Here is a 25,457-nt window from a genome sequence, read left to right on the forward strand (position 1 = left end):
TTCTCCTACCTCAAATCTGACGCAGTAAGATTCTCCTCCCCTCAATTTTATCCTTCACATCCTCTTTGCTCAGGTGTTTACACTTGTTGTACTTTGGTGTTTGCCTGAGCCTCAACAATTCTTGTCCGAAGAGTCCCAGTCTATTGTCTAAACAAAAACTTCTCGAACCTGCTCATTACAGAGGATGAAAGTATCAGATTATAACAGGTGGATCGATACTAACGAAAGAGATATTGGAATAGTTACTTGTATAATTCCAGACGTTTTGATTGAAAGTAAGGGCCTACGGGTCCACTCCTTGTCGGGTCTTTGTGCGGGATGATTCCAGCCTAAAATTGATCCTCTTGGAAGTTACCGGCAGCATCTGGTATGAGTCCTGTTTGATTCGTGTCTTTTACGGGTGGAATAGAATTTCCTTACTTGGCCCGGGCCAATAAATAGTTGCACCATGTTGCACAGAGCTGTACGGAGGCCTCCGAGATGTAGGTAACCTGAAAACGGCATCAGAGTGAAGAGAATCACATCGGCAAAAAGAAAAACCAGATCCTCATCTCTCAACTGACCAGTGAATCTTTTCTAAGCTCACCTGTTAGGGTCGGGGCAAACCGAAAATGCACTCCTTGTGTTCTGTACGACCTTCTAGGAAATCTTTCAAGATTCGAGGAGGAGAGTAGAGCACGCTGCACTTTGTGCATGTCACCGAATGTCATGCGATAGAGATTATAAACCACATGAATTCTCTTAATTTTCTCTGATCTGAGGGGTTACCTGCGAGTGTCATTTGCGCGTGAAGCCACACACGTCAAGGTGAACGAGAGGACCATCAAAGTGCACCTATTCCAGAATTGTTCCCTACTTTTTCCTTGTTTTTTCGGTTTTTTTTAATTGATTTATCAATTACCGCATTTTTCCCTGGTCCTGGAAGAATTTTATGATATGCAATTAAATTTACACCATCCCAGATTCAATCCCAATTTTTTTATATTTTTTTCCATTTCTTTCTAATTTTTTCTAATTTTTTCTAATTTTTTCTAATTTTTTCTGATTTTTCCTAATTTTTCCTAATTTTTTCCGATTTTTTCCGATTTTTTAATTAATTATTCAGATTATCCGCGCATTTCTCTGGGCGCCGCCATTTTCTCTAAGCTCCGCCCACCGCGAGTACAGCTAGCGCCATGTGGCGGATTTTCGGTGAACTAACCCCCGGAAAAACGCGAAAGTTTTGACCCTCCTTCAAGCGATCCCGGAAAAGTATTGACCTCTATTTCTCCAAGCTTCGCCCATCGCGAGTACAGCTAGCGCCATGTGGCGGATTTTCGGTGAACTAACCCACGGAAAAATGCGAAAGTTTTGACCCTTCTTGTAGAAGAGCCGGAAAAGTATTGACCACCCCGGGCCCCAATAATTTCAGACGGGTCAATACTATTCCGACTGTGCTCGGAGAAGGGTCAAAACTTTCACGTTTTTCGGCCAGAAAAAGGGTCAATACTTTTCCGGTTTTGCTTGAAGAAGGGTCAAAACTTTCGCATTTTTTGGGGGGTTAGTTCACCAAAATTCCGCCACATGGCGCTAGCTGTACTCGCGGTAAGCGGAGCTCAGAGAAAATAAGGTCAATACTTTTCCGGGATCGCTTGAAGGAGGGTCAAAACTTTCGCGTTTTTCCGGGGGTTAGTTCACCGAAAATCCGCCACATGGCGCTAGCTGTACTCGCGGTGGGCGGAGCTTAGAGAAAATGGCGGCGCCCAGAGAAATGCGCGGATAATCTGAATAATTAATTAAAAAATCGGAAAAAATCGGAAAAAATTAGGAAAAATTAGGAAAAATCAGAAAAAATTAGAAAAAATTAGAAAAAATTAGAAAAAATTAGAAAAAATTAGAAAGAAATGGAAAAAAATATAAAAAAATTGGGATTGAATCTGGGATGGTGTAAATTTAATTGCATATCATAAAATTCTTCCAGGACCAGGGAAAAATGCGGTAATTGATAAATCAATTAAAAAAAACCGAAAAAACAAGGAAAAAGTAGGGAACAATTCTGGAATAGGTGCACTTTGATGGTCCTCTCGTTCACCTTGACGTGTGTGGCTTCACGCGCAAATGACACTCGCAGGTAACCTCCAAGATCAAAGAAAATTCAGAGAATTCATGGGATTTATAGTCTCTCATTTAGATTAATTGTAGCGTCAAAGTGCAGCATTGCGCCTGGAAAATTTGAGATTACAGCATATAAATGATAGTAAATGTGATCTGTGGTTAGAATGTGTTATTCCTTTATTTATTTATTTTAGCAAAGCACATGTGATGAAACTAATCATAATTAGCCAATAAATTTTTATCAATATTACTACCGCTTCGAATTCCATATCTCTGTACATAGCTTCGTATCTAAAATTATGCTATTCATATATCATTTACTAAGAACGCTATTACTACCGAGTTCACTTAGCATCGCACATAAATCGCTAAAAATCTGCTTCAAACATCACCATGAAATTGCACCTTAAGGATAACAATTTCTTTGCTTTCCAAAATGAAAAATTCGCTACAAATTTAAAAATTCGTTCGTCAAATTTGATTCTTGTACCCAAAATAAATAAGACAATCATAAATAATATAATTTGGAACCCTTCATGGTCAAATTCCAAATACTTTGCACTTTTATTTTTATGCAGTTCGACTTTAGAAACAGGACCAGTCGATCTGATTGAACTACTGCTAAGAGCTATAGCATATCATAATTTTTCTGCTTGTCAGAGTGTAAAATTAGCGATAAATTGAACAGTCTGATTGATAAATCTCATCAGATGTGATAATCTGACCATAATATGTGTTTTGTGATCGATATGAATCCACGCTTTGATTGATGAGCCTCTGCGAAGGTGTAAACATCGAATTTTGCAATCAAATCTTCAAGTTGAAGCAGAAGCGGCAGTTCTTCCTTCAGTACAACCATCATCGCCGCAGGGCTGGCCGCAGTCTTCTCCTCTGACAATGAGTTGGTCTACGATCGTTCGATTCGAGCATCCCTGCAGTGTACATAACAGAAAACCAAAATAGAGATCATGCTTATATCTTTCATAAAAAACACTGATATTTTCAAACAACACCTTGCCTACCTTCCTCTCGCTTTGCTGTGGTGCCTTGAATTGTACTCATTGTTGTATTGGCTTTAGTCATGTTCACGGTCAACGACGAACGGCACCAGGAAGGAAGATCGGCACGTCGGACAACCGTTTCGATTTTCTATCAACGTTGACTGAAGATTAGCTATCAATGCTTCGTACTATTTTGAAGACCGCGCCCTGTTGATTCCGAGATCTGAGATGCAATATGTCATATGTATGGACTCGAGATTTGTATTACGGCACTATCGGGCAGGGCTTGATCTGAGCTCCATCGACCAATCACATTTTGTAAGATGGAGAAGAAGTATCATCTTACTGTGTCTGTCTCTGCACCATTTCCGAGTTGTATGATATACATATGAATAACTCTTGCTGCTGGAGGCGCCGCACACAAGGATCTCTAGCTCCGGGGTAGTGCAGTCACGAATTCGGATTTTGTGGATTTGATCGGTGCAGTAACGGTGCGGTACAGTGCAGCGTTGAGTGTAGACAACGAGTGCAGTGGCAAGCGCGCCGATTTTCTCGAATGTCAATTTCTTTGTCGAACCCTTCAGCGACCGTCCGCAGACGTCTGTAGTGACTAAAAATTCTCCAAATACCGTATCCGGCATACTCAACATTGACACAAAATTAAATAATATCGTGAAGCAAATCCAATTTATTAGATAGAAGAATGGCTGAGCTAAGCACAGACGAAAGGTATCGAATAACGATTCTAATCCGAATAGATTGAACGTTTGCGTCCATCCTGTCACTCACGGTTAACGCAAATGCCTGCGTTTTTCTCCTCAGGGTAACCGACGAACTTGAAGCTCTCAAGGCGATTCTTCTTGATCACGAACTTCATATCAAGGAGAACCGAAAGTATAACCTCCAGAACTTCCAATATAGCACTCTGTTTCACATTGGTGAACTTTTTGTCGTTTTACAGAGGTGAGCCCGAGTGCGTCGAAACCGTAGTGTTTCCGTCAACAGGAGAAGATTCCCAGTCCCAATATGTCTGTGTTAGACTAGTTGTACATCTACCTCCTGGTTACCCTGACGTTTCGCCAAAAGTTACGCTCAGAAATCCAAGAGGCTTGCACGAAGATACAGTTCGCCTCATTCAATCCGATGTCGAAGCTAAGTGTGAAGACTTTGTTGGACAGCCGGTCATGTTTGAACTTATCGAGGTAAGATAGGGAATATTGATTATATAAAACCCATTCACAAAAAATGACATACTCTTATGCCGAGGGATTAATTAATCTAGTCGATTGTTATTTTTGATAGCTGCAAAACTATAGTTGAAATGATGAAACAAAAATTATAGCTGGTACGTGAGCATCTAACTAGTAGCAACCTGCCCTCTGGCCAATGCGCCGTTTGCCTATATGGATTCCGAGAAGGAGATCAATTCACCAAGACGGAATGCTACCATCACTTCCATTCTCATTGTCTCGCAGCTCATTGCGCTGCTGCGGAGCGCCACTACAGAGAAGAACAGGAAAAAGTACCGCAGTGGCAACAAGATCCTAAAAATAAGTTCCAGGTTGGTTCTACAGGCATGGCAAACACTATCCATCGATCCTCGTTATGCGTTATGTTATTTTTCTTATGTAACAGGCTATTTGTCCTGTCTGCCGAGAGCCGATCAAATGCGAAGTTGGTATTTTGAGCACGGCTCGGCCACCGCTAGATGTGGAAACTGCCAAAGATTTTGCTGTCACTGCAGAACTGAGAGAATTACAACGTCAAATGGCTGCTTTATTTTCACATCAACAACAAAGAGGAGGAATAATTGATCTCGAGGCTGAAGGTGTTAAGATGCTCTTACGAACAGAGGAAGATTCAGCTGCTGCTACGGAGGAACTCAGTCCCCCCGGTACTAGTCTTACTACGTTACATAGCCTAGAGGAATCGACAACGATGCCACAAGTGGTGAGAATGTTTTTTGTGTCTTGCAATTCAAAATTGGGACGTATGAAATTGTTGAAAGTCCTGCCACTCGCGTGATATTAAATTGTGTTTCAAATAGCAGTCTTCCCAGCTATGCACAGAACAGCACAAGTCAAATCAATGTCCAACTCGACAGTCGCATCATGGGAATCATCAGAGATATAATAATCATGGCCACCGTAAGAGGGGACGAGGACGAGCACAGTATCGTCGGTATTTCGACAGAGTGAGGCAAGCAGAGCCTACTCCCAGATGACAATGGGCTCGTGACAATCTCAGCACTGCCTGGTATATCTCGCCACTAAACAAACACACCACAATAAGCATTCGCAGTTTACTCGTCAATGTAATTCACTTTAGCTGTCATATTTTCAATTGTCTTCTTGTGATTAGGTTATAGGTGTTCTCAAGCAGCATTCCTATCGTAACGGTATATAAAATGGGATATGTTTGAACTTCTGTGGATTGCACCTACAATTTGCGACCAGCTCGAGCCATTCGATTCATTCAACGCTTGCACAGAATTGTATTTCCTAATCAACTTGCTGCATTTCATACAAGCCAAAGCAATAATCATAGCGTCGGTCGCTGGCAGCCTAGCAAAAGTTCACATGTTGAACAGTTTTGTACAATAGTCAAAGGGCTGATATGGTAAGTTTGAAGAGATTGAAGAGCTTTGAGGACTAGCTTTGGGTTGAATTTCAAATGTCACTTGACTCACGCCATTCCTCAAATTTATCTTTTACCAAGAAATGATTATAATATCACACCAATTGCATGACATTGTATAGCTCAAACGTAGTTTACCCATGCACAGATATAATTTTCTGTCCAAGTGTACCTGGGGCAAACAATTAGCGGTTGAGAAGCTTAGTTGATCAAACCACAATTAGTCATCGATAAGGACAGTCGTGTTTGGCTGTAGTACTTTGTACACTTTTAATTTCTTTTTATTACTACTGTCATGCGATGTTCAGTCAAAGTGGTGACGACACGTTTTTAGAGAACTATAAATGGCTAATTCGACTTTGTTTTACAATCTGTTACAACTATACAGGATTAGAGCATTAAGTCGGCAGCTTGCGGTGATTTCAACAAAATTCTATAATTGATTTATGCCATGAACTTTAGTATTAAAAAAAACGTTCAGATGCCATGCAAGGTGAATAAACAACTCCCATATTACATGCCGTGTCAGAAATGTTGCCAAATTAGTGGTAAAGATGTTTGTCACATCATTCCAGTAAGCGTTGATCGTACACATTAACTCTAGGTAAAGACGTAGGGTAAGGACGAAGACTCAAGTGTTGAGATGATATCGTAGGTGCTTATCTACGTCTGTTAAGCATTGTACAATCTTCGTCACAAGAATATGTTTAGTCCAGCAATCGGTAGTGGTGATGATTCCGCACGTAGGTCCATTCAAGATAAATAATTAAACGAGCGAAAGCATTGATTTAGCAGAAACACCATTCAATATTATGCATAGATTTTGGTCACCAACATATTTGTCAACGTAGCAACGAGGCACATACCTGCTTCATGAATAATACTTTGCCGTTTAATCACTCCCGATAACCATCCATGCGACTGTTGTTCATTAGGCCGACTATGCAAGCAGAGGACGATATTCAAATGTCAATTGCTAAGCACACCCCAATCTACCCAAAACTATCAATCGACTACGATTTGCGGCTGGTTATGTTATGACTTTTAATTCATAATAGATTGTTTCTTCTGTCAATTGTTCAGTTGTCGTTTTTTCCAGCCGAATATGAATATTTCCTACTTGTATGTCTATCGGTAATAGAGTGAAGATGTTGATTACACAAATTGACTCCTGTGTAATTCAGATCTATCAGGTTTTGCATAGACCATTGTTATGTCATATTAAAGGCTAATATGAGTTTCGACTCGTCAATTAGACTAAGAGTGAAACCTAGAATTCCAAGCAAAATCATTCTGCGGTGTAATTAACTAGCTTTAGGAATTGCGGTAATCCATAAAAAAATGCTGGATTACTGTGCAACATCTGTATTTGGTAAATATATGGTTTAATATATTAATCTTAGATCTGTGTTTGAATCAGGCCACCGATCTTGAATTATTCTGCGGAGAAGCTGGGGACATTGGACTAGAACCCAGCAATTTCGTGTACTCTCTCCCTTCTGAACTTTTCAATTTTCGACACAGTTCGTCCAACCCAATTTGCAAAGGACTGAGAAGGTTATCGCTATTTGTCAAGACGTGCGATATAGTCCGCATTAATCGTGGGTTGAGTGGTGCTGGCGAAGGAAAATCCATAGCTATGCTCTGAGCACATCCATCTCCGTAACCCTCGTCAATACTCTCTTCCAAAGTATTGGTTATTGTCATCGATTTCAGTCTTCCTGCGAGCTCCTAGAAGACGATAAAGTGGTCAATTTGTCCGGCGGTATGGGTCAAAGTTTATAAATTAGATGATGAGAATATGATCGATTGGTTCACCTTGTTTCTATGGAGAGCTCGCCTGAGACATTGTTGTAGTGAAGCATCGGTTTTGGTCCGCTGCAAAATACAGTAGATATATCACAATATTCTAGTTCAATTCGAGATATGTGATGAAAAATGCTTTAAAAGCTGCAGCACTGTTAGTGTTTGGGTAATTTTAAAGTCAACGAAAATCAAGATTGCACAATTGTTGATTAGTTCGACAGTAAAAATGTAAACTCTAAATCCACCATGCGACAATATACCCAACAAAATACCTTGTCCAAAAAAAGTATGACTCATTCGATTGAGATTGAATGTACTGTCAGAATTTACCACTGGAATAAAAAAACGTAGCAAACGCAATGAACCGCTATTGCTGCAATAGATATAAGGGTTGAAAAAGTGATAAACAAATCAAGTGTGAAGATCAGCATGTGATGATTAGGAATAACTCTTTCAATGATTCGTTACCATCTGGGATAAGTGCTTTCTTTTATCCGCTTCCCCGAGTTGTTCTTCCAAGAATTTGATTTTCCGTTGGGTCTCTCTAAGTTTTTTGAACATCGAGCGATTTGCCTCAAAGGAACGAGACCTTAAAGTTTGGTTCTCATTTTGAATTTCTTCCAACAAACTGACCTTTGACTCCAATTCGGCATTCTTAGATTTCAGCAATCTATGTTGCACAATCATTTTATTCAACCGAGACTTGAGCTGAACTATAGCACTTTCTACTTGATTATGTTCCCGATTAGAACACAAGAGAGTTGACTGTAAGACGACGTTTTCAGATTTTAACTGGCTTATTTCAATTTGTGCAATGTTTAGATGATTCTTGTGCTCATCCTTTTCCATCTCACATTTTTCCAGATTTATTTTCATCGCTGAAATTAACTCCTTATGCTTTGCTAGTGTAGTTTCCAACGATGCCTTGGCAACTTCTATGCTAAGGAGATGTTGTTTCAAAGTTTGCAACTCCACTGTGGTATCGCGTAGCTGGGTTTCGGTTGTTTCCAATTTGGTAGTCAAATCAGAAGACAAATGAGCCTGAGAGCTACATGATATAGTCGACGCCCCACAGTATTGAGCACTCTTGATTTTGAGTATTTCTATTTCTCCCTTAAGCTGCTGTCTTTCCTTTTGAAACTTTTTGGTCAGATCAAAAAATTCTGCATTAGATTGCTGGTATCGTGTGGTGAGGAGAAAAGCCATTTTATTTTTTTCATTTACCAATTCCTTATAAGTCTCAACCTCGGTATTTTTACTCGCATATACGCTATGGATTTGTGCGGTATACCATTTTCTCATGCTCTCGGCAGCAGTGGCTTGGTCCTTGGCATTCTTTACAACGTTCTCAAGCTTAATCCTCTCCTGATGATTTTCTTGAACTTCAATATACAGCTCTGTGATTTTATCTTTAAGTCCTTGATTGGCTGCTATTTTTGCATTCAATTCTACGCGCAAATTTGCTAATTCCACTCGTAAACTCTCATTCTCCAATTCTAATGTGGTAACACGCTGTGACAACTCTGTAGTCGAGGAGTCTGGAGTAAAGACATGCCGATGTCGGAATTCGTCTGTCATTAAATGAAGGGTATCAGTAGATGGTATGGAATCCAGATCATACCTTGATATATCTGAGCAACTATCCATCGTTCATCGACTACTCAAGTTCTATCCTTGGGAATTTATGAGTGAGATCCAATTATCATTACAATATTTGAAATTGGAAGAAATCGGCAGTCTTCGACACGCGTGACATTTGGTGAAGAAATTCATTCAACTGATAATGAAAATACACCAATTACAAAGTGCCATATGGGAATGTGCCTTTCTGACCTTAGACCATACATAGACCATGTATACATAAACGGACGTTTTTGTAACGCGAAACAATGATTGGCGTCGTGACCTGTTCTCCCGCACAATAAACATTCAAGAAAATTTGGTTTTCAACTACCGGAGATATTTTTAGAGTCCCCTGTCTGAGCCGAAGACGAAGGCTTAACAAAGCGATTTCTAGCCGGAGATTCGTCTTCCTCATACATTGTATACATACTATGCTTTAAGTTTCTAACTATCGATCGCTTCTCAATAATCGACGTAGGTTGAGCGTTAGACTCACTGGTTGGATTATTTCCACTGATATATGTATACATATCAGTGATTATTTTCCTAATATCACCATTCAGAATAGGTGATATCACATCATCAATTAGCAAAGCAGCAGCATCAATTATACCAACAACACCAAAAACACCGATGATAACCATGATGGCAGCGATCGTCTACCACCGTAGATGATAACAATAATGTCACTCTACAATTTTCCGTTGTTGTGTTGGTTGGAATATGGTTGGAATTGACCGCGCTGCATAAATAGTCGTGGCTTCAATCTTCATTGTACTAGCTTCGTTGCTCCCTTCGTGGTCTATTGCTGATGTAAGGACTGTGACCATTGGTATACATTGTATGTATAATATCAGTGAGTGACGTTGACTGAAGTAGAACTGAAAAATATTGGACTATCTGTGATAATATCAAAGCGAAATTTTCGGTTTGATATTAATTTTTCTGGAGGCTTGATCGCGAGCATTGTACAAATACTTCTTCCAAGGTACCGTTTACCTGTGGCATCATTTTTTTCATACAGGCAAGCATTTCCCATTCATAATTAAATCTTATGCATCTGTAAAAATTAGTCACTTAAATATTCCGATGTTGAGCATCGATTACCCGTTGATATGTTTGATTCACTATCATTAGTGTGATTTAAATTACTGACGTGATTAGTTCCACGAGATGCCAGATTTGAATGGTTTCTTCGAAACTTTGAATCAGGCTTCAAAAATAATTTGAAGTACTCGTGAGTCTTGTTTGCTGAAGATATTTCGATTATTGAAATGAGGAGTTCACGATCAATATGTGCACTGCTACCATGAAATATACGACAAACTGTAACAATACCTAATGGCATGCATTCAAGGGTCGATCAACTGTAAACTTTCTGATATGTGTGATACAACTTTGAGTTTGAACAGAGCAGTTTCTCGAAGGAACTATTGAAAGCATGCCAAGGACTGTGGAAGTACTGTTTTGGAGTCTGTTGGGTCTGCTTTCAGAAGTAGACGAAATATCACATACCTATGAACAGTATTGGCGAGACGTGCAATGAGTTCAAGAAGCAATACGACTCGTGTTTCCATTTGTGGTTTGCTGAGAAATTCCTGAAAGGTGACACCAACGACTCCATGTGTGCCCCCATGTTCAAAGTGTACCAGCAATGTGTCAAGGTAATTTGTTTTCTCCTTTTAACATTTTAATATAGATTTTCACAAGTACCACCCATCGTGCCAAGAGCCACCAGTCGGTCAGCATGGAAGCATGCAGTGAATTAAAACAGAAATACGACGCTTGTTTTAATTATTGGTTCTCGGAACGATATCTCAAGGGAGACAACAATGATTCGATGTGCTCCACCCTGCTCACAGTTTATAAAGAGTGTGTGGCGGTGAGTGAGGTGAAAAAAAAATGTCAAGTTACAATTGAAACTCAATTTTGTCTTGCAACTTGACATAAGAGTGACAGTTGGATCCTGTTATTACAACCGATCGACAAAAAAATTTGTATATGTTTCAGAAAGCAATGAAGGAACAGCACATTGAGGTGAAAGATGTTGAGGTTAATCATCTTGGTACGGATCAGGAAAAATCAGTTCCACCCCGTAGTTGACGAACGACGGGTAAAATGTGGGTATCTCCGTGGATACCAACTATAATGTGTTAGTCATGTATCTTTTTCACATCTGTTGCAATGCCGGTACTAACATGGCAAACTTCCGACTACAGTTATATCACAATTAGAAAGAATAATGTTTCCATGCAGCCATTGTAAGTCTTCAGTAACACAAGCACATACGAGGTGAAATTCGGATGTAAAACAGGCTATTGATTTGCGTGAGGATTTTACTTGAATAGGAACGGTATTATTTTTATGAGTTCGCATGATATTTTATGCTGCCACATCAGAATGACTTAAGCAAATGATCGTCAACAACAAAGTCTTTTATTTTGGATCGCCTCACTCATGGTTCAATAATAAAGAGTACCTTCTGCTGTTCGTAGTAAATTCAATCAATTTAGGGAGCAATAAAATTCAAAAACTGATTTTATCATTTCAAATGGACAAATCAATCAATTAACAAACCATATCTGCCTACATTGGGAGAAAATTCCGAAATTGTTTACTTAGGTAACATAGCTGTTGGGTTTGAGTATGTTCAAGGTTCTCCATTTACTTTACAGTGCTATTAAAAGGTATTGCTCAAAAGTCGGAAATTGATGTCTGATACCAGTTATCGATAGAACGACTACCACAAGGGTAGGTATGAACCTGATTAATTGAGTTTATGACATGTATGTGTACATAATGGATGGTAACACAGGAATAGGAGTTTGTGGTTAATTCCGCAGAATTCAGCTTGCACAGCATAATCCAATTATCAGACTGAAAAAGGCACAAGATGAAAAGCTCGCAGTTTAGCTTTGTTTTACAGGTTATAAAAAGGATGGTCGTATAACTAATTCAAATTTTTGAGAATTATTTATTATGGCGATCTAAAACTATACAGCATGATTCTGTTCATAAGTGTACAGTAATACGTAGGTGGAAAATAGAGTATCACGGTAACTACTTTCCGGAGGTAAACTTGGAGAGTCCTTCTAGCAAACTGATGTAGGCGGTGTGCTCGTAGACTGTACTCAGCTCGATCAATTTCTCCGCAAATTCATTTGAGATTCCTTTCTCTTCAAGATAATTCATCAGAAGATCGTACAGGTACTGGAAATTTAAATTCAAAGACAACTCAGCATAACTTTAGAAGTCCAACTGTCGTCTTCTTGGTAAGAAGTAGTATGTTGCAGTATACTTACACCATCCACTACGTCACCAGCTACAGCATAGATCTTCTCACTGTGTTCACCCTCATATAAAGTTATTTCGTCAATGCCAAAGATATCATCTACAAGAAAGAAGGTGAATCCCTTTTCAGTGACATCATACATTTGTCATAATTTACATCAGGCTACATTTTGTGAATGATTAAAATTGATTGTTGATATGCTTCGACTAGTCTGAATCCATGAAACTTGTCAACAGACAGTGTCGATAGTAGCGATTTAGTATCCCAAAGGTAAATTATCAAAGTGACAAGAGGTCTGTCAATCTGTACTCAACACTTTGGAGCTACCAGAATTCGGAAGGTATAAATAGAAAACTCACTGTAACCATCGTCGGCACCACTTGCTTGAGGTTCGTTATTAAAGGAGCATGTGAAGCCAAGAGTGTGATTACCTCGTACTACATCTATTTCAAAGTTTGGTTTGCTTTTCATTTCTCCAAACTCTTGCTTGTCATCTTGTGGATCGATGTCTGGCTCTGATTCTGAATCGACGGTGTGATTTACATTGAAGTTTATGGATATGCTGAAATGTTATCAATTCGATGAGTACCAAAAAACTGATTTGATATTAATACACGTTTGAATTGATAAAAATTAATAAAAGTTTGATTCTTCTAGCAATCTATAAACTAGACCTTACTAAAGGGGATTGTATTTTTAGGAGACCAATGAAGGGATTATAAAATCATAGTGTCATTATGTTACAAGAATCTTAATGGATACCTTTCCTCCCCAATTTTTTTGGTGAGGGAAACTTCAGCACCGTCAAGTGAAATTTTAAATCCATCGAGTTCAGTTGGAATGGTCTTCATTTTCTGGGCTTTCTTCTCCGCTACTATTTCCTCTGCCAGGAATTGCACCAACTCCTTCTCCGCTGTAGTGAAAGACTCAAATTTGGTAAATGATATACATGAAATTTCAATTGCTGTCGCATCGAAAACGACCTATGCAGCCTCATCTGTTAGAGAACAGTTTTGGAAAAATGATCGACTGGTGAAGTAGAATTGAGAAATTGAGATATTCCCCGGTAAAAATGTAATAAGGGTCAAGGGGGTGGTAGTAACCAAACCTTTGGTGTGCACTCTTCTGTTGCATCCGCAGCTGCAAAATTCGATCGGATTTTGTAGTTTGTAGCTTGCCAGAGGCGTGATATCCTTTCGCCGGTTGCACATGTTCCACATCGGCCGCGTGAACTCCCTCCTTGCAACTCGTCCCGAAACTGCAGACTGTGTGAATCCTTTGAAAGCCGAAACCCTCAATGCATTTCTGACTATTCCGTTCATTTTGTTTCTATACCACAAGTTTAAAATCAAGATTAAGTTGAATGTATTCAATTATAAGGCCGTAACTCGGGCGACGGTCGCTCTCCGTTCTCTGTACTTACGAAGGTCTGTGAGTCAAGTTGGATACGGATCCAAAAAGATTTTAGTCACGCACAAGGGGCACGTTCATGCACGGAGGCATACTGTTCATGTATCAGGTATAGGTATACATACAAAACACATACAAAACGGGTACATATTTTCTGTACCGGATGTCGTACACTTTTGTCTAGGCATGCGCAGATTTAGAGCCTTATCTTGAAAATACCTCAAATATTTCTTTTTATTTGTGACAATTGTAGTTCTCGAAGCTCATTGACCAGATTTGATGTATGAATGAGAGATCACTAATATTACGAATTAAGTCGAAGTGTTCTAGAAAAAGTGCAGGTCGAATCAAATGCCACCGGCACCTGGGTGAACGAACGCATCCGAGTTCGAGAATTGACTAAACTTTTTTCGTGTGCCGTTGCTTGCAGTTCCTGTTCGTATCCGGCGTGTCAGCGTCTAGACGTAGGTTTCGGGATATTTCTTCAAAATACTTTTAGAGTGATATATTGCGGAGTTGATCTTGCTGTAAATGCAGTAAGAATCATATACGTCATGTCCTAAAAAAATTCGAAACGCCCCAGTCCCGAAGAAAAGGTAAAATTTCATCAGGCTTCCTATTTCAAAATGGCTTTATGGATGATTCCAGCTTCTCCCCTAGTAAATTAACGTTGGCAAAAATTTTTCGGTGTTTGTGAAGTCAAACTATTGTACATCCAAATTTGGCTTCTGCTTCTAGATCAATTATTAGAATTTTATGAGAAAAAGCGCCGTTTTTGCTTCAAGTCATCGGCTGGTCTGGATGACCATAAGCAAAGATTGAAAAATGTCTAACTCAACTTATAGTCAATACACTTGAACACAAATTCTCTGTGCTCGCCTTTATTTGTTCTCTTAGGCATCTGCCAGTTTTGAATTTCCGATAAAGTTTGCAACCGAAAACGCGTAACCTTGCATATCTTGCCTGTACAAACCTTTGTAATTTCCAGCATCACCACTGTGATAGACTTGCATCAAATAACACCTTTCTATACATAGTATATGCCTTCATCTCTTTATTCCACTTTCCTCCAATTTGTACACTACAATCTAATAAAGGAAATGTAGTATTCATGTTACAGTTTGGTCAAGTGTAGCCCAAAGATGTCCATTCCCCCTTACCTATTGGGGCCTAACCCATGGGCTACTATGATGGCCCAGCAGCAGGCTCACGCTCAGCTTGCAGCTGCCCAAGCCCACGCACAGGCAGCAGCTCATGCTCAGGCGGCACATCATGCCCACATGCACGCCATGGCTGGACCTCCATTGCCTCAGCTTCCGAAACAGCCAGATGTGATTTCTGAAGACAAATTGCAAGAAAAAGGTTGATATTTTTTGGAATGTGTCTATCCGCAGGAAAGTAACTCTACGTCGGAGTTTTCCCCATAGAGTTGTTCTTTCCTATGAATAGCAAAAGCCAACTTTTTCTAACCATCACAGTCTTCTAAATACCGTCAATTTTAGCCCAAAAATGGCAGCAATTGCAGTCGAAACGTTTTGCGGAAAAACGTAAGTTTGGGTTCGTCGATGCACAAAAAGAAGATATGCCCCCAGAACATATCAGAAAAATCATCAGAGACCACGGAGACATGAGCAGCAGGAAGTATAGACATGACAAGCGTGTATATTTGGGGTGAGAAATACAAAGGCATACCTGCTTAAATTTTGATTTTAGGATTGTTGTGCACCGTCAGTTCTTTTCATTTTTTTCAATTATAGAGCCCTGAAATACATGCCACATGCTGTAATGAAGTTATTGGAGAATATGCCCATGCCATGGGAGCAAATTCGAGATGTTAAAGTGCTGTATCATATCACAGGAGCCATAACCTTTGTCAATGAAATCCCATGGGTTATTGAACCAGTCTATATTGCTCAATGGGGGTAAGTGAGTTTGCAATATCAAATTATGATGGTCCGTAAAAAGCGCTGGCTGTGTAAAATTTTTACTGTATTATCTTTGTTTCAGTACCATGTGGATCATGATGAGACGCGAAAAAAGAGATCGTAGGCATTTTAAGAGAATGCGATTCCCACCATTCGATGACGAAGAGCCTCCTCTGGATTATGCCGACAATGTACTGGACGTGGAGCCCTTAGAAGCTATACAAATAGAGCTAGATTCGGAGGAAGACGAATCTGTTGCATCTTGGTTTTACGAACACAAACCTTTGGTTGGGACGAAGTATGTACTGACATTTGATCATTTGAAAATTCCTCAGAAAAATTATTATGGAGTTATTTGTTTAATGATGAATCGCGTAGGGGTCCTGAAATCAGTCAGTCATGTGGTCTGACGGTTACAGTGTTGTCGTTTGCTTGTCCGAGACAAAGTATAGCGGAGCGCTGTGATCGGATTAAACGCTAATCTGAAAAAAAAAAAAACCAAAATATCCAACTTCCCAGATTCCTCGAATGGCACAAATATTCACTTGTCTCTTGATTCTCTTATTTTCAGACACGTCAACGGGTCTACATATCGCAAATGGAATTTATCCCTCCCACAAATGGCCACGTTGTATCGACTGGCAAATCAATTATTGACCGATTTGGTCGATCAAAACTTCTTCTACCTCTTTGACCCAAAGTCATTTTTTACCGCGAAAGCATTGAATATGGCTATACCTGGGGGTCCGAAGTTTGAACCACTAGTCAAGGATTCCAACGCAGCCGACGAGGACTGGAACGAGTTTAATGATATAAACAAAATAATCATCAGGCAACCAATTCGTACAGAATACCGGATTGCGTTTCCGTATTTATACAACAACATGCCACACTTCGTGCATCTCTCATGGTGAGTATGTAACATGGTAGATTATAATCTGACATCCCCAATTATTTCATGGTATCCACACGAGTTTTAAGACAATATGAAGGATATATGTGCTCTTACTGGCCGTGTGGTAGAATATTCAGTGATTGTTATTCGTTGTCTTCATGCAGTCGAGAAGGTGACTGCTGAAATCACGGACAAATTTTTATGTACCGCAATGCTTATCATTATTAGGACTGTTGAATATTGTGCTCTTGCAGGTACCACGCTCCCAATGTAGTGTATATTAAGACTGAGGATCCTGATTTACCTGCCTTTTACTTTGATCCTCTGATCAACCCGATCTCACATCGTAATTCTCTGAAGGTATGATTTCAAATTTTAGAATTGTGTATTGTGAAAAGCTTGACAATATTTGCTTCGCCGAGTGAGTATATATCAATATCTCGGTTGGTGAGTTGTTGATTTACCAGTGCTCGGAGATTAATGGTGATTTTTGCCCTGCGTTAGCCCAACTATGGCTATCGCAGTTTCCAAAATGACGACACAGATTTGAATCGTTCAAAATCGGGTACGAATGCAATGTTCGAACTAATATTTCAATACAATACAAATGATAATGAGGAATCTCTGTTTTTTTTTTTTTTTCTCTTTTTTTCATAGACAATGGAACCTCAAATCGACGAAGATGAAGATTTTGTGCTTCCCGAAGAAGTTCAGCCTTTTCTGCAGGAAACTCCTCTGTATACCGACAACACGGCAAATGGCATCGCACTATTGTGGGCTCCACGCCCTTTCAACACTCGCTCTGGTAGAACTCGACGAGCTATAGACATTCCACTAGTGAAATCTTGGTACCGCGAACATTGTCCGCCTGGTCAGCCGGTGAAAGTTCGCGTCAGCTATCAAAAACTTCTCAAGTATTTTGTACTGAATGCCTTGAAACACAGGCCACCCAAGCCACAGAAAAAACGCTACTTATTCAGGTCTTTTAAATCGACAAAGTTTTTTCAAACTACAACTATCGACTGGGTGGAAGCTGGCCTTCAAGTTTGCAGACAAGGATATAACATGCTGAACCTACTGATTCATAGAAAGAATCTGAATTACTTGCACCTTGATTACAATTTCAATTTGAAACCAGTCAAAACTCTGACCACCAAAGAGAGAAAGAAGTCCCGTTTTGGTAATGGTGAGTGCTGATAAGGACTTTTTCCATATACAACGAAGAACCGATCAAGTCCTGTCATATTAATGTTTGATATAACTTGTAGCATTCCATCTGTGTCGGGAAATTCTTCGGTTGACGAAATTAATCATCGATTCCCACGTTCAATACCGATTGAACAACGTAGATGCTTTCCAACTCGCCGACGGGTTGCAATATATTTTTGCTCACGTCGGACAGCTCACCGGGATGTATCGATATAAGTACAAACTCATGAGACAGATAAGAATGTGCAAAGACTTGAAACATCTCATCTACTACAGATTCAATACCGTAGGTTATCGATCTAATTCTCGATTCTTTGTTCATTCTGAACTTGTTCACCGTAACGCGTTTACCATCGCAGGGTCCGGTAGGGAAAGGACCAGGATGTGGGTTCTGGGCTCCTGGTTGGCGAGTGTGGTTGTTTTTCATGCGTGGAATTACACCATTGTTGGAACGATGGCTTGGGAATCTATTGTCGAGGCAATTCGAAGGTCGACACTCCAAAGGGGTGGCAAAAACTGTCACTAAACAACGAGTCGAGTCTCACTTTGATCTTGAGTTGAGAGCCTCGGTGATGCACGATATAGTTGATATGATGCCGGAAGGTATCAAACAAAACAAAGCAAGGACTATTCTACAGCATCTCAGCGAAGCCTGGAGATGCTGGAAAGCCAACATTCCGTGGAAGGTCAGTAGCGTGTGAATATTCATTATCGGGTTGAAATTATTTCAACAGACTTATTGGCAATTGGTTATTTGGATTCTAAGAAATTTTGTAACAGGTACCAGGGCTCCCGATACCAATTGAGAATATGATACTTCGCTATGTCAAAATGAAAGCTGACTGGTGGACTAACACTGCGCATTACAATCGCGAGCGTATCCGGCGTGGCGCAACTGTTGACAAAACGGTGTGTAAAAAGAATTTGGGACGCTTGACTCGACTTTATCTCAAGGCGGAACAGGAGCGGCAACATAATTATTTGAAAGTGAGTGCTTCGAAATTAATCTCTTGTTACTTCCATCGACCGAGCCCGTTGAACTCTGATACTATGGAATATGAATTACCTTTAGGACGGACCTTATATTTCACCGGAGGAAGCTGTCGCGATTTACACTACGACGGTTCATTGGTTGGAGTCTCGCAGATTTGCACCAATACCATTTCCACCTCTGTCGTACAAACACGATACAAAACTATTGATTTTGGCTCTAGAACGATTGAAGGAAGCTTACAGCGTGAAATCGAGATTAAATCAAAGCCAGCGAGAAGAACTGGGTCTGATTGAACAAGCGTATGACAATCCTCACGAGGCATTATCCAGGATCAAACGTCATCTCCTAACCCAAAGAGCCTTCAAGGAGGTAAGAATATCTACACGTTTTATCGCTTGACATTGAGAGGGCGAATCTTTAATACTTTTTTTACAATAAGAGTTAGTTCAAGGGTTGATATCGGTTTGAACTCTGGGTATATAATAAACATCTTCATGTACCTTTTTGGTTAGGCACATTCAATTAAGAGATATTCATTCGAACTTGAAGAATAATATATTTTATCGATCGACTTGCCTGATCTTAGGTGGGAATCGAGTTTATGGATCTGTACAGCCATCTTATTCCTGTGTACGACGTAGAGCCCTTAGAGAAGATTACGGATGCGTATTTGGATCAGTACTTATGGTACGAGGCGGACAAACGTAGGCTCTTTCCGCCATGGGTAAAACCCTCAGATACCGAACCTCCGCCGCTTTTGGTTTATAAGTGGTGTCAGGGTATCAATAATCTACAAGATGTCTGGGATGTCAGCGAAGGCGAGTGCAACGTCCTACTTGAGTCAAAGTTTGAAAAGCTCTACGAAAAAATTGATCTGACATTGCTCAACAGACTCCTCAGGCTCATCGTTGATCACAATATTGCTGATTACATGACGGCCAAAAACAACGTTGTCATAAATTACAAGGTAAATTGCTCTACCCGGAGAATCAATGAAATGTGAGCATTTGAATATTAGCATCGAATCCGTTCGTCATCTTAATCAAAAATGATTTTGCAAATTTTCAGGATATGAACCACACCAACAGTTATGGTATAATCAGAGGTCTACAGTTCGCTTCTTTTATAGCCCAATATTACGGGTTGGTATTGGACTTGCTGGTGCTGGGATTGCAAAGAGCAAGCGAGATGGCCGGGCCTCCGCAGATGCCAAATGATTTCCTAACATTCCAAGATGTAGCATCCGAGACTGCTCATCCTATTCGTTTGTTCTGCAGATACGTAGACAGGATTCATTTGTTCCTCAGGTAAATTCTTATCGGTTGATTGTAAGTGCACATTCGCGGTGCTAACTACTTTTCTTTTGCAATCTAAGAGATCTCTCGCAATAGATTCACCGCTGAAGAGGCTAGAGATCTAATTCAACGATACCTGACCGAACATCCCGATCCGAATAATGAAAACATTGTTGGCTACAACAATAAAAAATGCTGGCCACGTGATGCTCGTATGCGTTTGATGAAACACGACGTAAACCTGTGAGTTTTATTACTGCAATAAGTTGTGTTCGTAGTTGTCTTATCCCAACATATCTTCAATGAGTGATTATTTTTTTTTTTCTTTTTCGATTCACCCGATCAGTGGTCGAGCTGTATTTTGGGACATCAAGAATCGGCTACCTCGCTCGACAACGACGATCCAGTGGGAGAATAGTTTCGTCAGCGTGTACAGCAAGGATAATCCTAATTTATTATTCAATATGAGTGGCTTCGAGTGTCGTATTTTGCCCAAATGCAGAACAACGCACGAAGAATTCACACATAGAGACGGTGTGTGGAATTTGCAAAATGAGATTACAAAGGAAAGAACAGCGCAATGTTTCTTGAGAGTAGATGACGAAAGTCTGCAGAGATTCCACAACAGAGTGAGACAAATTCTCATGGCATCTGGTTCAACTACATTCACGAAGATTGTCAACAAGTGGAATACAGCACTCATTGGATTGATGACTTACTTCCGGGAAGCAGTTGTCAATACTCAGGAACTCCTGGACCTCTTGGTCAAATGCGAAAACAAAATTCAGACTAGAATCAAGATTGGGTTGAATTCCAAAATGCCTTCCCGATTCCCTCCGGTCGTCTTCTATACTCCCAAAGAACTGGGAGGACTTGGCATGTTATCCATGGGCCACGTACTTATCCCGCAGGTAATATGGGAACAAGTTGAACGCGTGCATATTACAATTGTTTAATTAAAACTCCGCGTTATCGAATGTTTTCTTTTCTTTCTTTTTCCGCCAGTCCGATCTGCGATGGTCAAAACAGACCGATGTTGGGATTACGCATTTTCGCTCTGGTATGAGTCACGACGAGGATCAATTGATTCCCAACTTATACCGATACATTCAACCGTGGGAATCCGAATTCATAGATTCTCAACGTGTCTGGGCCGAGTATGCGTTGAAGCGGCAAGAGGCTAATGCACAGAATCGTCGACTGACTCTTGAGGATCTCGAAGATAGCTGGGATCGCGGTATCCCCAGAATAAACACCCTCTTCCAAAAAGACAGACACACTCTAGCCTATGACAAAGGATGGAGAATACGAACTGAATTCAAGCAATATCAGGTAATTGATTCAACGGCTGTAAAACGACAAGACTTGATGCCTGACCGAGCATATATTACAGGTACTGAAACAAAATCCGTTCTGGTGGACCCACCAACGTCACGATGGTAAATTATGGAATTTGAATAACTACAGAACTGACATGATCCAAGCTCTGGGTGGTGTAGAAGGGATTCTCGAGCACACGCTCTTCAAGGGAACGTATTTCCCCACCTGGGAGGGTTTGTTTTGGTAAGTAATTTGCATTTTCTTTGTTCAGAGGCGAATCAGTAGAATCGCTTCATTCTCCAACCTATTTTAGGGAGAAAGCATCTGGATTTGAAGAGTCGATGAAGTACAAAAAATTGACCAATGCACAGAGATCTGGGTTGAATCAAATCCCGAATCGTCGCTTCACCCTTTGGTGGTCCCCAACTATCAACCGAGCTAACGTGTATGTCGGATTTCAGGTACGAAAGAAACTGCTATTCTAACAGTATTTGAGCGTGACAGATTTTAAATCCAGGCAAGCGGCTTGATCTCGTTATTTTTGTTGGCCTTTTAGGTGCAACTGGATCTGACGGGAATCTTCATGCACGGTAAAATCCCTACTTTGAAAATTTCCCTGATCCAAATATTCCGAGCTCACTTGTGGCAAAAAGTGCACGAATCGATTGTGATGGACTTGTGCCAGGTATTCGATCAGGAACTGGATGCACTGGAAATCGAAACCGTGCAGAAGGAAACTATTCATCCCAGAAAGTCATACAAGATGAATTCTTCTTGCGCGGATATATTGCTCTTCTCGGCGTACAAATGGAATGTCTCCAGACCATCTTTATTAGCCGATTCAAAAGATATGATGGATAATACTACAACTCAGAAATACTGGATCGACGTTCAGTTGAGATGGGGTGATTACGATTCTCATGATATCGAGAGATACGCCCGAGCCAAGTTCTTGGATTACACAACGGATAACATGTCGATTTACCCTTCGCCAACTGGTTTGTTAATCGCGATCGATTTGGCTTATAACTTGCACAGTGCCTATGGCAATTGGTTTCCGGGGTGTAAACCGTTGATACAACAGGCAATGGCAAAGATAATGAAAGCTAATCCTGCTCTGTACGTGTTGAGAGAACGGATTAGAAAGGCTCTTCAACTTTACTCATCCGAACCCACGGAGCCTTACCTGTCCTCCCAGAACTATGGCGAACTTTTCTCTAATCAGATTATTTGGTTCGTCGACGACACAAACGTGTATCGAGTGACCATACACAAAACATTCGAGGGTAACTTGACTACGAAACCTATAAACGGTGCGATATTTATCTTCAATCCTCGAACCGGACAGCTTTTCCTCAAAATCATTCATACTTCGGTTTGGGCTGGTCAAAAACGTTTGGGACAGCTTGCCAAATGGAAGACCGCCGAAGAGGTTGCAGCTCTGATTCGGTCTCTGCCTGTCGAAGAACAACCGAAGCAAATCATAGTAACGAGAAAGGGTATGCTGGATCCGCTCGAGGTTCATTTACTCGATTTCCCTAACATTGTGATCAAGGGATCGGAGCTGCAGCTTCCGTTCCAAGCCTGTCTTAAAGTTGAAAAGTTTGGTGATCTTATTTTGAAAGCCACAGAACCGCAAATGGTCCTTTTCAATCTTTACGATGATTGGTTAAAAACCATTTCATCGTACACGGCATTTTCACGTCTGATTCTCATCCTGAGAGCATTGCATGTAAATACCGAGAGAACAAAGGTTGTTCTGAAGCCCGATAAAACGACAATAACCGAACCGCACCATATTTGGCCTTCTCTTACCGATGACGAGTGGATCAAAGTGGAGGTACAGCTCAAAGATTTGATCTTGGCCGACTACGGCAAAAAGAACAACGTTAACGTTGCGTCGCTCACGCAATCTGAAATCCGTGATATTATCCTTGGTATGGAGATTAGTGCACCGTCCGCGCAGAGACAACAAATAGCGGAGATCGAGAAACAGACCAAAGAGCAATCTCAACTCACAGCAACAACCACGAGAACCGTGAACAAGCACGGTGACGAAATCATTACTGCTACTACGTCGAATTACGAAACTCAAACATTCAGTTCTAAAACCGAATGGCGAGTCAGAGCTATATCCGCCACCAATCTTCACTTACGAACGAACCACATCTATGTTTCATCCGACGACATCAAGGAAACCGGCTACACCTACATCTTGCCAAAGAATGTGCTCAAGAAATTTGTCACCATCTCCGATTTACGGGCTCAGGTGAGAACCGAATCTTATTATTTCTAATGTAAATTAATGTTATTTCTGAACGTAGTCGTGACGACCGAACTGTGGGCATGTTTCGTACGGTCTCTGATATTATAACGTTTGTACAGATCGCGGGGTATTTGTACGGTATCAGTCCACCAGACAATCCCCAGGTCAAAGAAATCAGGTGTATAGTAATGGCTCCTCAGTGGGGAACTCATCAAACCGTGCACCTACCGAGTTCATTACCAAATCATCAATACCTCAAGGAAATGGAACCCCTGGGATGGATACACACCCAGCCAAACGAACTACCGCAGTTGTCTCCACAAGTATGTCTTTACTATTAGCTCTCGATGTAGAGAAAAATCCAACAGTCCTTGGAATGTTCTCAATCCAACAGCCGAGACCGATCAACATTCAGAGGTAACATATGTTTCAGGACATTTCGACCCATGCAAGGGTAATGGCAGAGAATTCCGGGTGGGACGGAGAAAAAACCATCGTCATTACTTGCAGTTTCACACCTGGATCCTGCTCCCTTACCGCGTATAAGCTCACGCCTAGTGGTTTCGAATGGGGCAAACAAAATACCGACAAGGGAAATAACCCCAAGGGATATCTCCCCAGTCATTATGAAAAAGTACAAATGCTGTTATCCGACCGCTTCCTGGGTTTCTTTATGGTGCCTAGCCAAGGCTCTTGGAACTACAACTTCATGGGTGGGTTCAGTTGATGAAGATCTTACGTCGAATTTCATAATTAGCCAACCTTTGACGCGATGATTATATACCGATTCGTTTGCAGGTGTGAGGCATGACCCAAATATGAAATACGAGTTGCAGCTGGCTAACCCCAAAGAATTCTATCACGAGGTTCACCGGCCTGCCCATTTCCTCAATTTCTCAAGTCTAGAAGATGGCGACGGAGTAGGTGCGGACAGAGAAGATATGTATTCGTAAAATGACACCTGATACTCGACGTCGTTCTCGACGATGTAAATTCGCTCAGATGGCACTAAGAGTGGCAGAAAGTGCTGGAAAGTAACCAAGCCGCATTCGAAGCTAGACGCCGAAACTCCAACGGAAATACAAGGTCGTGGATCGTTTCCCTGAAATGAAATGCCAAGATGTGTTCGAATATTCCGCTCCATATTGGAATCGATAACGTAGGTCGATTGTTGAAACGTGTCGAAAACTGAAAAAAGGCAGAGAAGCCCGGTATTTCTAGATATAAATAGTTGGAAAAGGTAATTATTTCTCGCATGGATTCACATCGGCTAAATTACGTACAATTTTGGCATGTAAGGAGAATTTTTATTTTCGTGGACCAACGGCAGAATGTACGCCAAGTGTGTTTGATGTTGACCCTCCTAGTGGCCAAGCGCGTCGCGTCGAGTCGTGGCCACTAGGAGGGTCAACATCAAACACACTTGGCGTACCACATCGCCGCGTAACGCAGCCCGCGAGAAGCGAGTGCGACGGCTAACTGACGAAAGCCATACAAATATCGAAATACATTATATTTTACACGTGGACTTGAATTTAATCACTCGATACGCGGCACGTCGCTTGTGTTGTATTATACTTTTTGAACGAAATAAAATCAAATTTAAAAAACTGACCAGATTCTTGCTTTGCGAGCGAGTACTTATGATCTGTAAAAAATTTTAGCGATTCGTGCACTCATTGTCACTTTT

The 25,457-nt window shown here is 40.7% G+C and overlaps 5 protein-coding genes and 1 long non-coding RNA gene across 19 annotated transcripts; 3 read left to right on the forward strand and 3 right to left on the reverse strand.

Annotated features, from left to right (window-relative positions):
* Positions 1-2,248: 2,248 nt before the first annotated feature.
* On the reverse strand, positions 2,249-3,349 carry LOC125500418. Its single transcript, XR_007277799.1, has 2 exons — positions 3,117-3,349; positions 2,249-3,026 (listed from the first exon to the last, which is right to left on the reverse strand). It is a non-coding gene; the product is annotated as an uncharacterized LOC125500418 (long non-coding RNA).
* A 91-nt stretch (positions 3,350-3,440) lies between these two features.
* On the forward strand, positions 3,441-7,134 carry LOC105685584 (E3 ubiquitin-protein ligase RNF25). 3 transcript variants are annotated; one of them, XM_012399825.3, is made up of 7 exons: positions 3,441-3,824; positions 3,918-3,989; positions 4,057-4,297; positions 4,438-4,656; positions 4,731-5,045; positions 5,143-5,351; positions 5,457-7,134. In XM_012399825.3, exons 1-6 carry the CDS (start codon positions 3,799-3,801, stop codon positions 5,317-5,319), a joined length of 1,050 nt encoding a protein of 349 aa, XP_012255248.1. In that variant the 5' UTR covers positions 3,441-3,798; the 3' UTR covers positions 5,320-5,351; positions 5,457-7,134. The 3 variants fall into 3 exon arrangements, with proteins under 3 accessions (XP_012255248.1, XP_048509406.1, XP_012255249.1); XM_048653449.1 differs by having other exon boundaries at positions 5,143-7,134; XM_012399826.3 differs by having other exon boundaries at positions 5,146-7,134.
* Positions 7,082-9,602, reverse strand: LOC105685583 (coiled-coil domain-containing protein 158-like). The gene is made up of 3 exons (XM_020852007.2): positions 8,007-9,602; positions 7,551-7,610; positions 7,082-7,463 (listed from the first exon to the last, which is right to left on the reverse strand). The coding sequence occupies exons 1-3, from the start codon at positions 9,183-9,185 to the stop codon at positions 7,149-7,151; spliced, it is 1,554 nt and encodes a 517-aa protein (XP_020707666.2). The 5' UTR covers positions 9,186-9,602; the 3' UTR covers positions 7,082-7,148.
* Positions 9,603-9,835: 233 nt separating this feature from the next.
* LOC105685585 (TP53-regulated inhibitor of apoptosis 1-like) lies at positions 9,836-11,713 on the forward strand. Of its 11 annotated transcripts, none has more exons than XM_048653461.1 (3): positions 9,836-9,974; positions 10,655-10,825; positions 11,172-11,713. In XM_048653461.1, the coding sequence occupies exons 2-3, from the start codon at positions 10,679-10,681 to the stop codon at positions 11,262-11,264; spliced, it is 240 nt and encodes a 79-aa protein (XP_048509418.1). In that variant the 5' UTR covers positions 9,836-9,974; positions 10,655-10,678; the 3' UTR covers positions 11,265-11,713. The 11 variants fall into 11 exon arrangements, with proteins under 11 accessions (XP_048509418.1, XP_048509422.1, XP_048509417.1 ...); XM_048653465.1 differs by lacking the exon at positions 10,655-10,825 and adding an exon at positions 10,861-11,052 and having other exon boundaries at positions 9,849-9,974; XM_048653460.1 differs by having other exon boundaries at positions 9,865-10,002.
* A 402-nt stretch (positions 11,714-12,115) lies between these two features.
* LOC105685540 (complement component 1 Q subcomponent-binding protein, mitochondrial) lies at positions 12,116-14,013 on the reverse strand. Its single transcript, XM_012399719.3, has 6 exons — positions 13,877-14,013; positions 13,562-13,782; positions 13,216-13,366; positions 12,813-13,015; positions 12,464-12,552; positions 12,116-12,371 (listed from the first exon to the last, which is right to left on the reverse strand). The coding sequence occupies exons 2-6, from the start codon at positions 13,773-13,775 to the stop codon at positions 12,222-12,224; spliced, it is 807 nt and encodes a 268-aa protein (XP_012255142.1). The 5' UTR covers positions 13,776-13,782; positions 13,877-14,013; the 3' UTR covers positions 12,116-12,221.
* A 122-nt stretch (positions 14,014-14,135) lies between these two features.
* On the forward strand, positions 14,136-25,405 carry LOC105685538 (pre-mRNA-processing-splicing factor 8). Of its 2 annotated transcripts, none has more exons than XM_012399717.3 (23): positions 14,136-14,459; positions 14,970-15,225; positions 15,366-15,534; positions 15,621-15,785; positions 15,871-16,086; positions 16,360-16,698; positions 16,938-17,043; positions 17,341-17,869; positions 17,952-18,178; positions 18,252-18,578; positions 18,673-18,879; positions 18,965-19,255; positions 19,473-19,853; positions 19,955-20,193; positions 20,278-20,424; positions 20,528-21,092; positions 21,187-21,513; positions 21,575-21,744; positions 21,815-21,962; positions 22,058-23,770; positions 23,887-24,090; positions 24,201-24,480; positions 24,566-25,405. In XM_012399717.3, the coding sequence occupies exons 2-23, from the start codon at positions 15,006-15,008 to the stop codon at positions 24,718-24,720; spliced, it is 7,125 nt and encodes a 2,374-aa protein (XP_012255140.1). In that variant the 5' UTR covers positions 14,136-14,459; positions 14,970-15,005; the 3' UTR covers positions 24,721-25,405. The 2 variants fall into 2 exon arrangements, with proteins under 2 accessions (XP_012255140.1, XP_012255141.1); XM_012399718.3 differs by having other exon boundaries at positions 14,984-15,225.
* Positions 25,406-25,457: the final 52 nt, after the last annotated feature.

This window comes from Athalia rosae, chromosome 3 (assembly GCF_917208135.1).
Source record: "Athalia rosae chromosome 3, iyAthRosa1.1, whole genome shotgun sequence".
Taxonomy (NCBI): domain Eukaryota; kingdom Metazoa; phylum Arthropoda; class Insecta; order Hymenoptera; family Athaliidae; genus Athalia; species Athalia rosae.

Excerpts from the sequence above, each read along its gene's own strand:
- LOC105685585 (XM_048653461.1), top strand. The coding sequence starts at position 10,679 with ATGAACAGTATTGGCGAGACGTGCAATGAGTTCAAGAAGCAATACGAC. Across the intron at positions 10,826-11,171 it reads TGTACCAGCAATGTGTCAAG|AAAGCAATGAAGGAACAGCA; the intron begins GTAATTTGTTTT and ends TATATGTTTCAG.
- LOC105685538 (XM_012399717.3), top strand. The coding sequence starts at position 15,006 with ATGTCCATTCCCCCTTACCTATTGGGGCCTAACCCATGGGCTACTATG. Across the intron at positions 15,786-15,870 it reads GTCTATATTGCTCAATGGGG|TACCATGTGGATCATGATGA; the intron begins GTAAGTGAGTTT and ends TCTTTGTTTCAG. Across the intron at positions 21,963-22,057 it reads ACGTGTATGTCGGATTTCAG|GTGCAACTGGATCTGACGGG; the intron begins GTACGAAAGAAA and ends TTGGCCTTTTAG.
- LOC105685583 (XM_020852007.2), bottom strand. The coding sequence starts at position 9,185 with ATGGATAGTTGCTCAGATATATCAAGGTATGATCTGGATTCCATACCA. Across the intron at positions 7,611-8,006 it reads GAAAGCACTTATCCCAGATG|CGGACCAAAACCGATGCTTC; the intron begins GTAACGAATCAT and ends TGTATTTTGCAG. Across the intron at positions 7,464-7,550 it reads GAGCTCTCCATAGAAACAAG|GAGCTCGCAGGAAGACTGAA; the intron begins GTGAACCAATCG and ends ATCGTCTTCTAG.
- LOC105685584 (XM_048653449.1), top strand. The coding sequence starts at position 3,799 with ATGGCTGAGCTAAGCACAGACGAAAG. Across the intron at positions 3,990-4,056 it reads CATATCAAGGAGAACCGAAA|AGGTGAGCCCGAGTGCGTCG; the intron begins GTATAACCTCCA and ends GTCGTTTTACAG. Across the intron at positions 5,046-5,142 it reads CGACAACGATGCCACAAGTG|CAGTCTTCCCAGCTATGCAC; the intron begins GTGAGAATGTTT and ends TGTTTCAAATAG.
- LOC105685540 (XM_012399719.3), bottom strand. The coding sequence starts at position 13,775 with ATGAACGGAATAGTCAGAAATGCATTGAGGGTTTCGGCTTTCAAAGGA. Across the intron at positions 12,553-12,812 it reads TGGTGCCGACGATGGTTACA|ATGATATCTTTGGCATTGAC; the intron begins GTGAGTTTTCTA and ends TCTTTCTTGTAG. Across the intron at positions 12,372-12,463 it reads CTGGTGACGTAGTGGATGGT|TACCTGTACGATCTTCTGAT; the intron begins GTAAGTATACTG and ends TTAAATTTCCAG.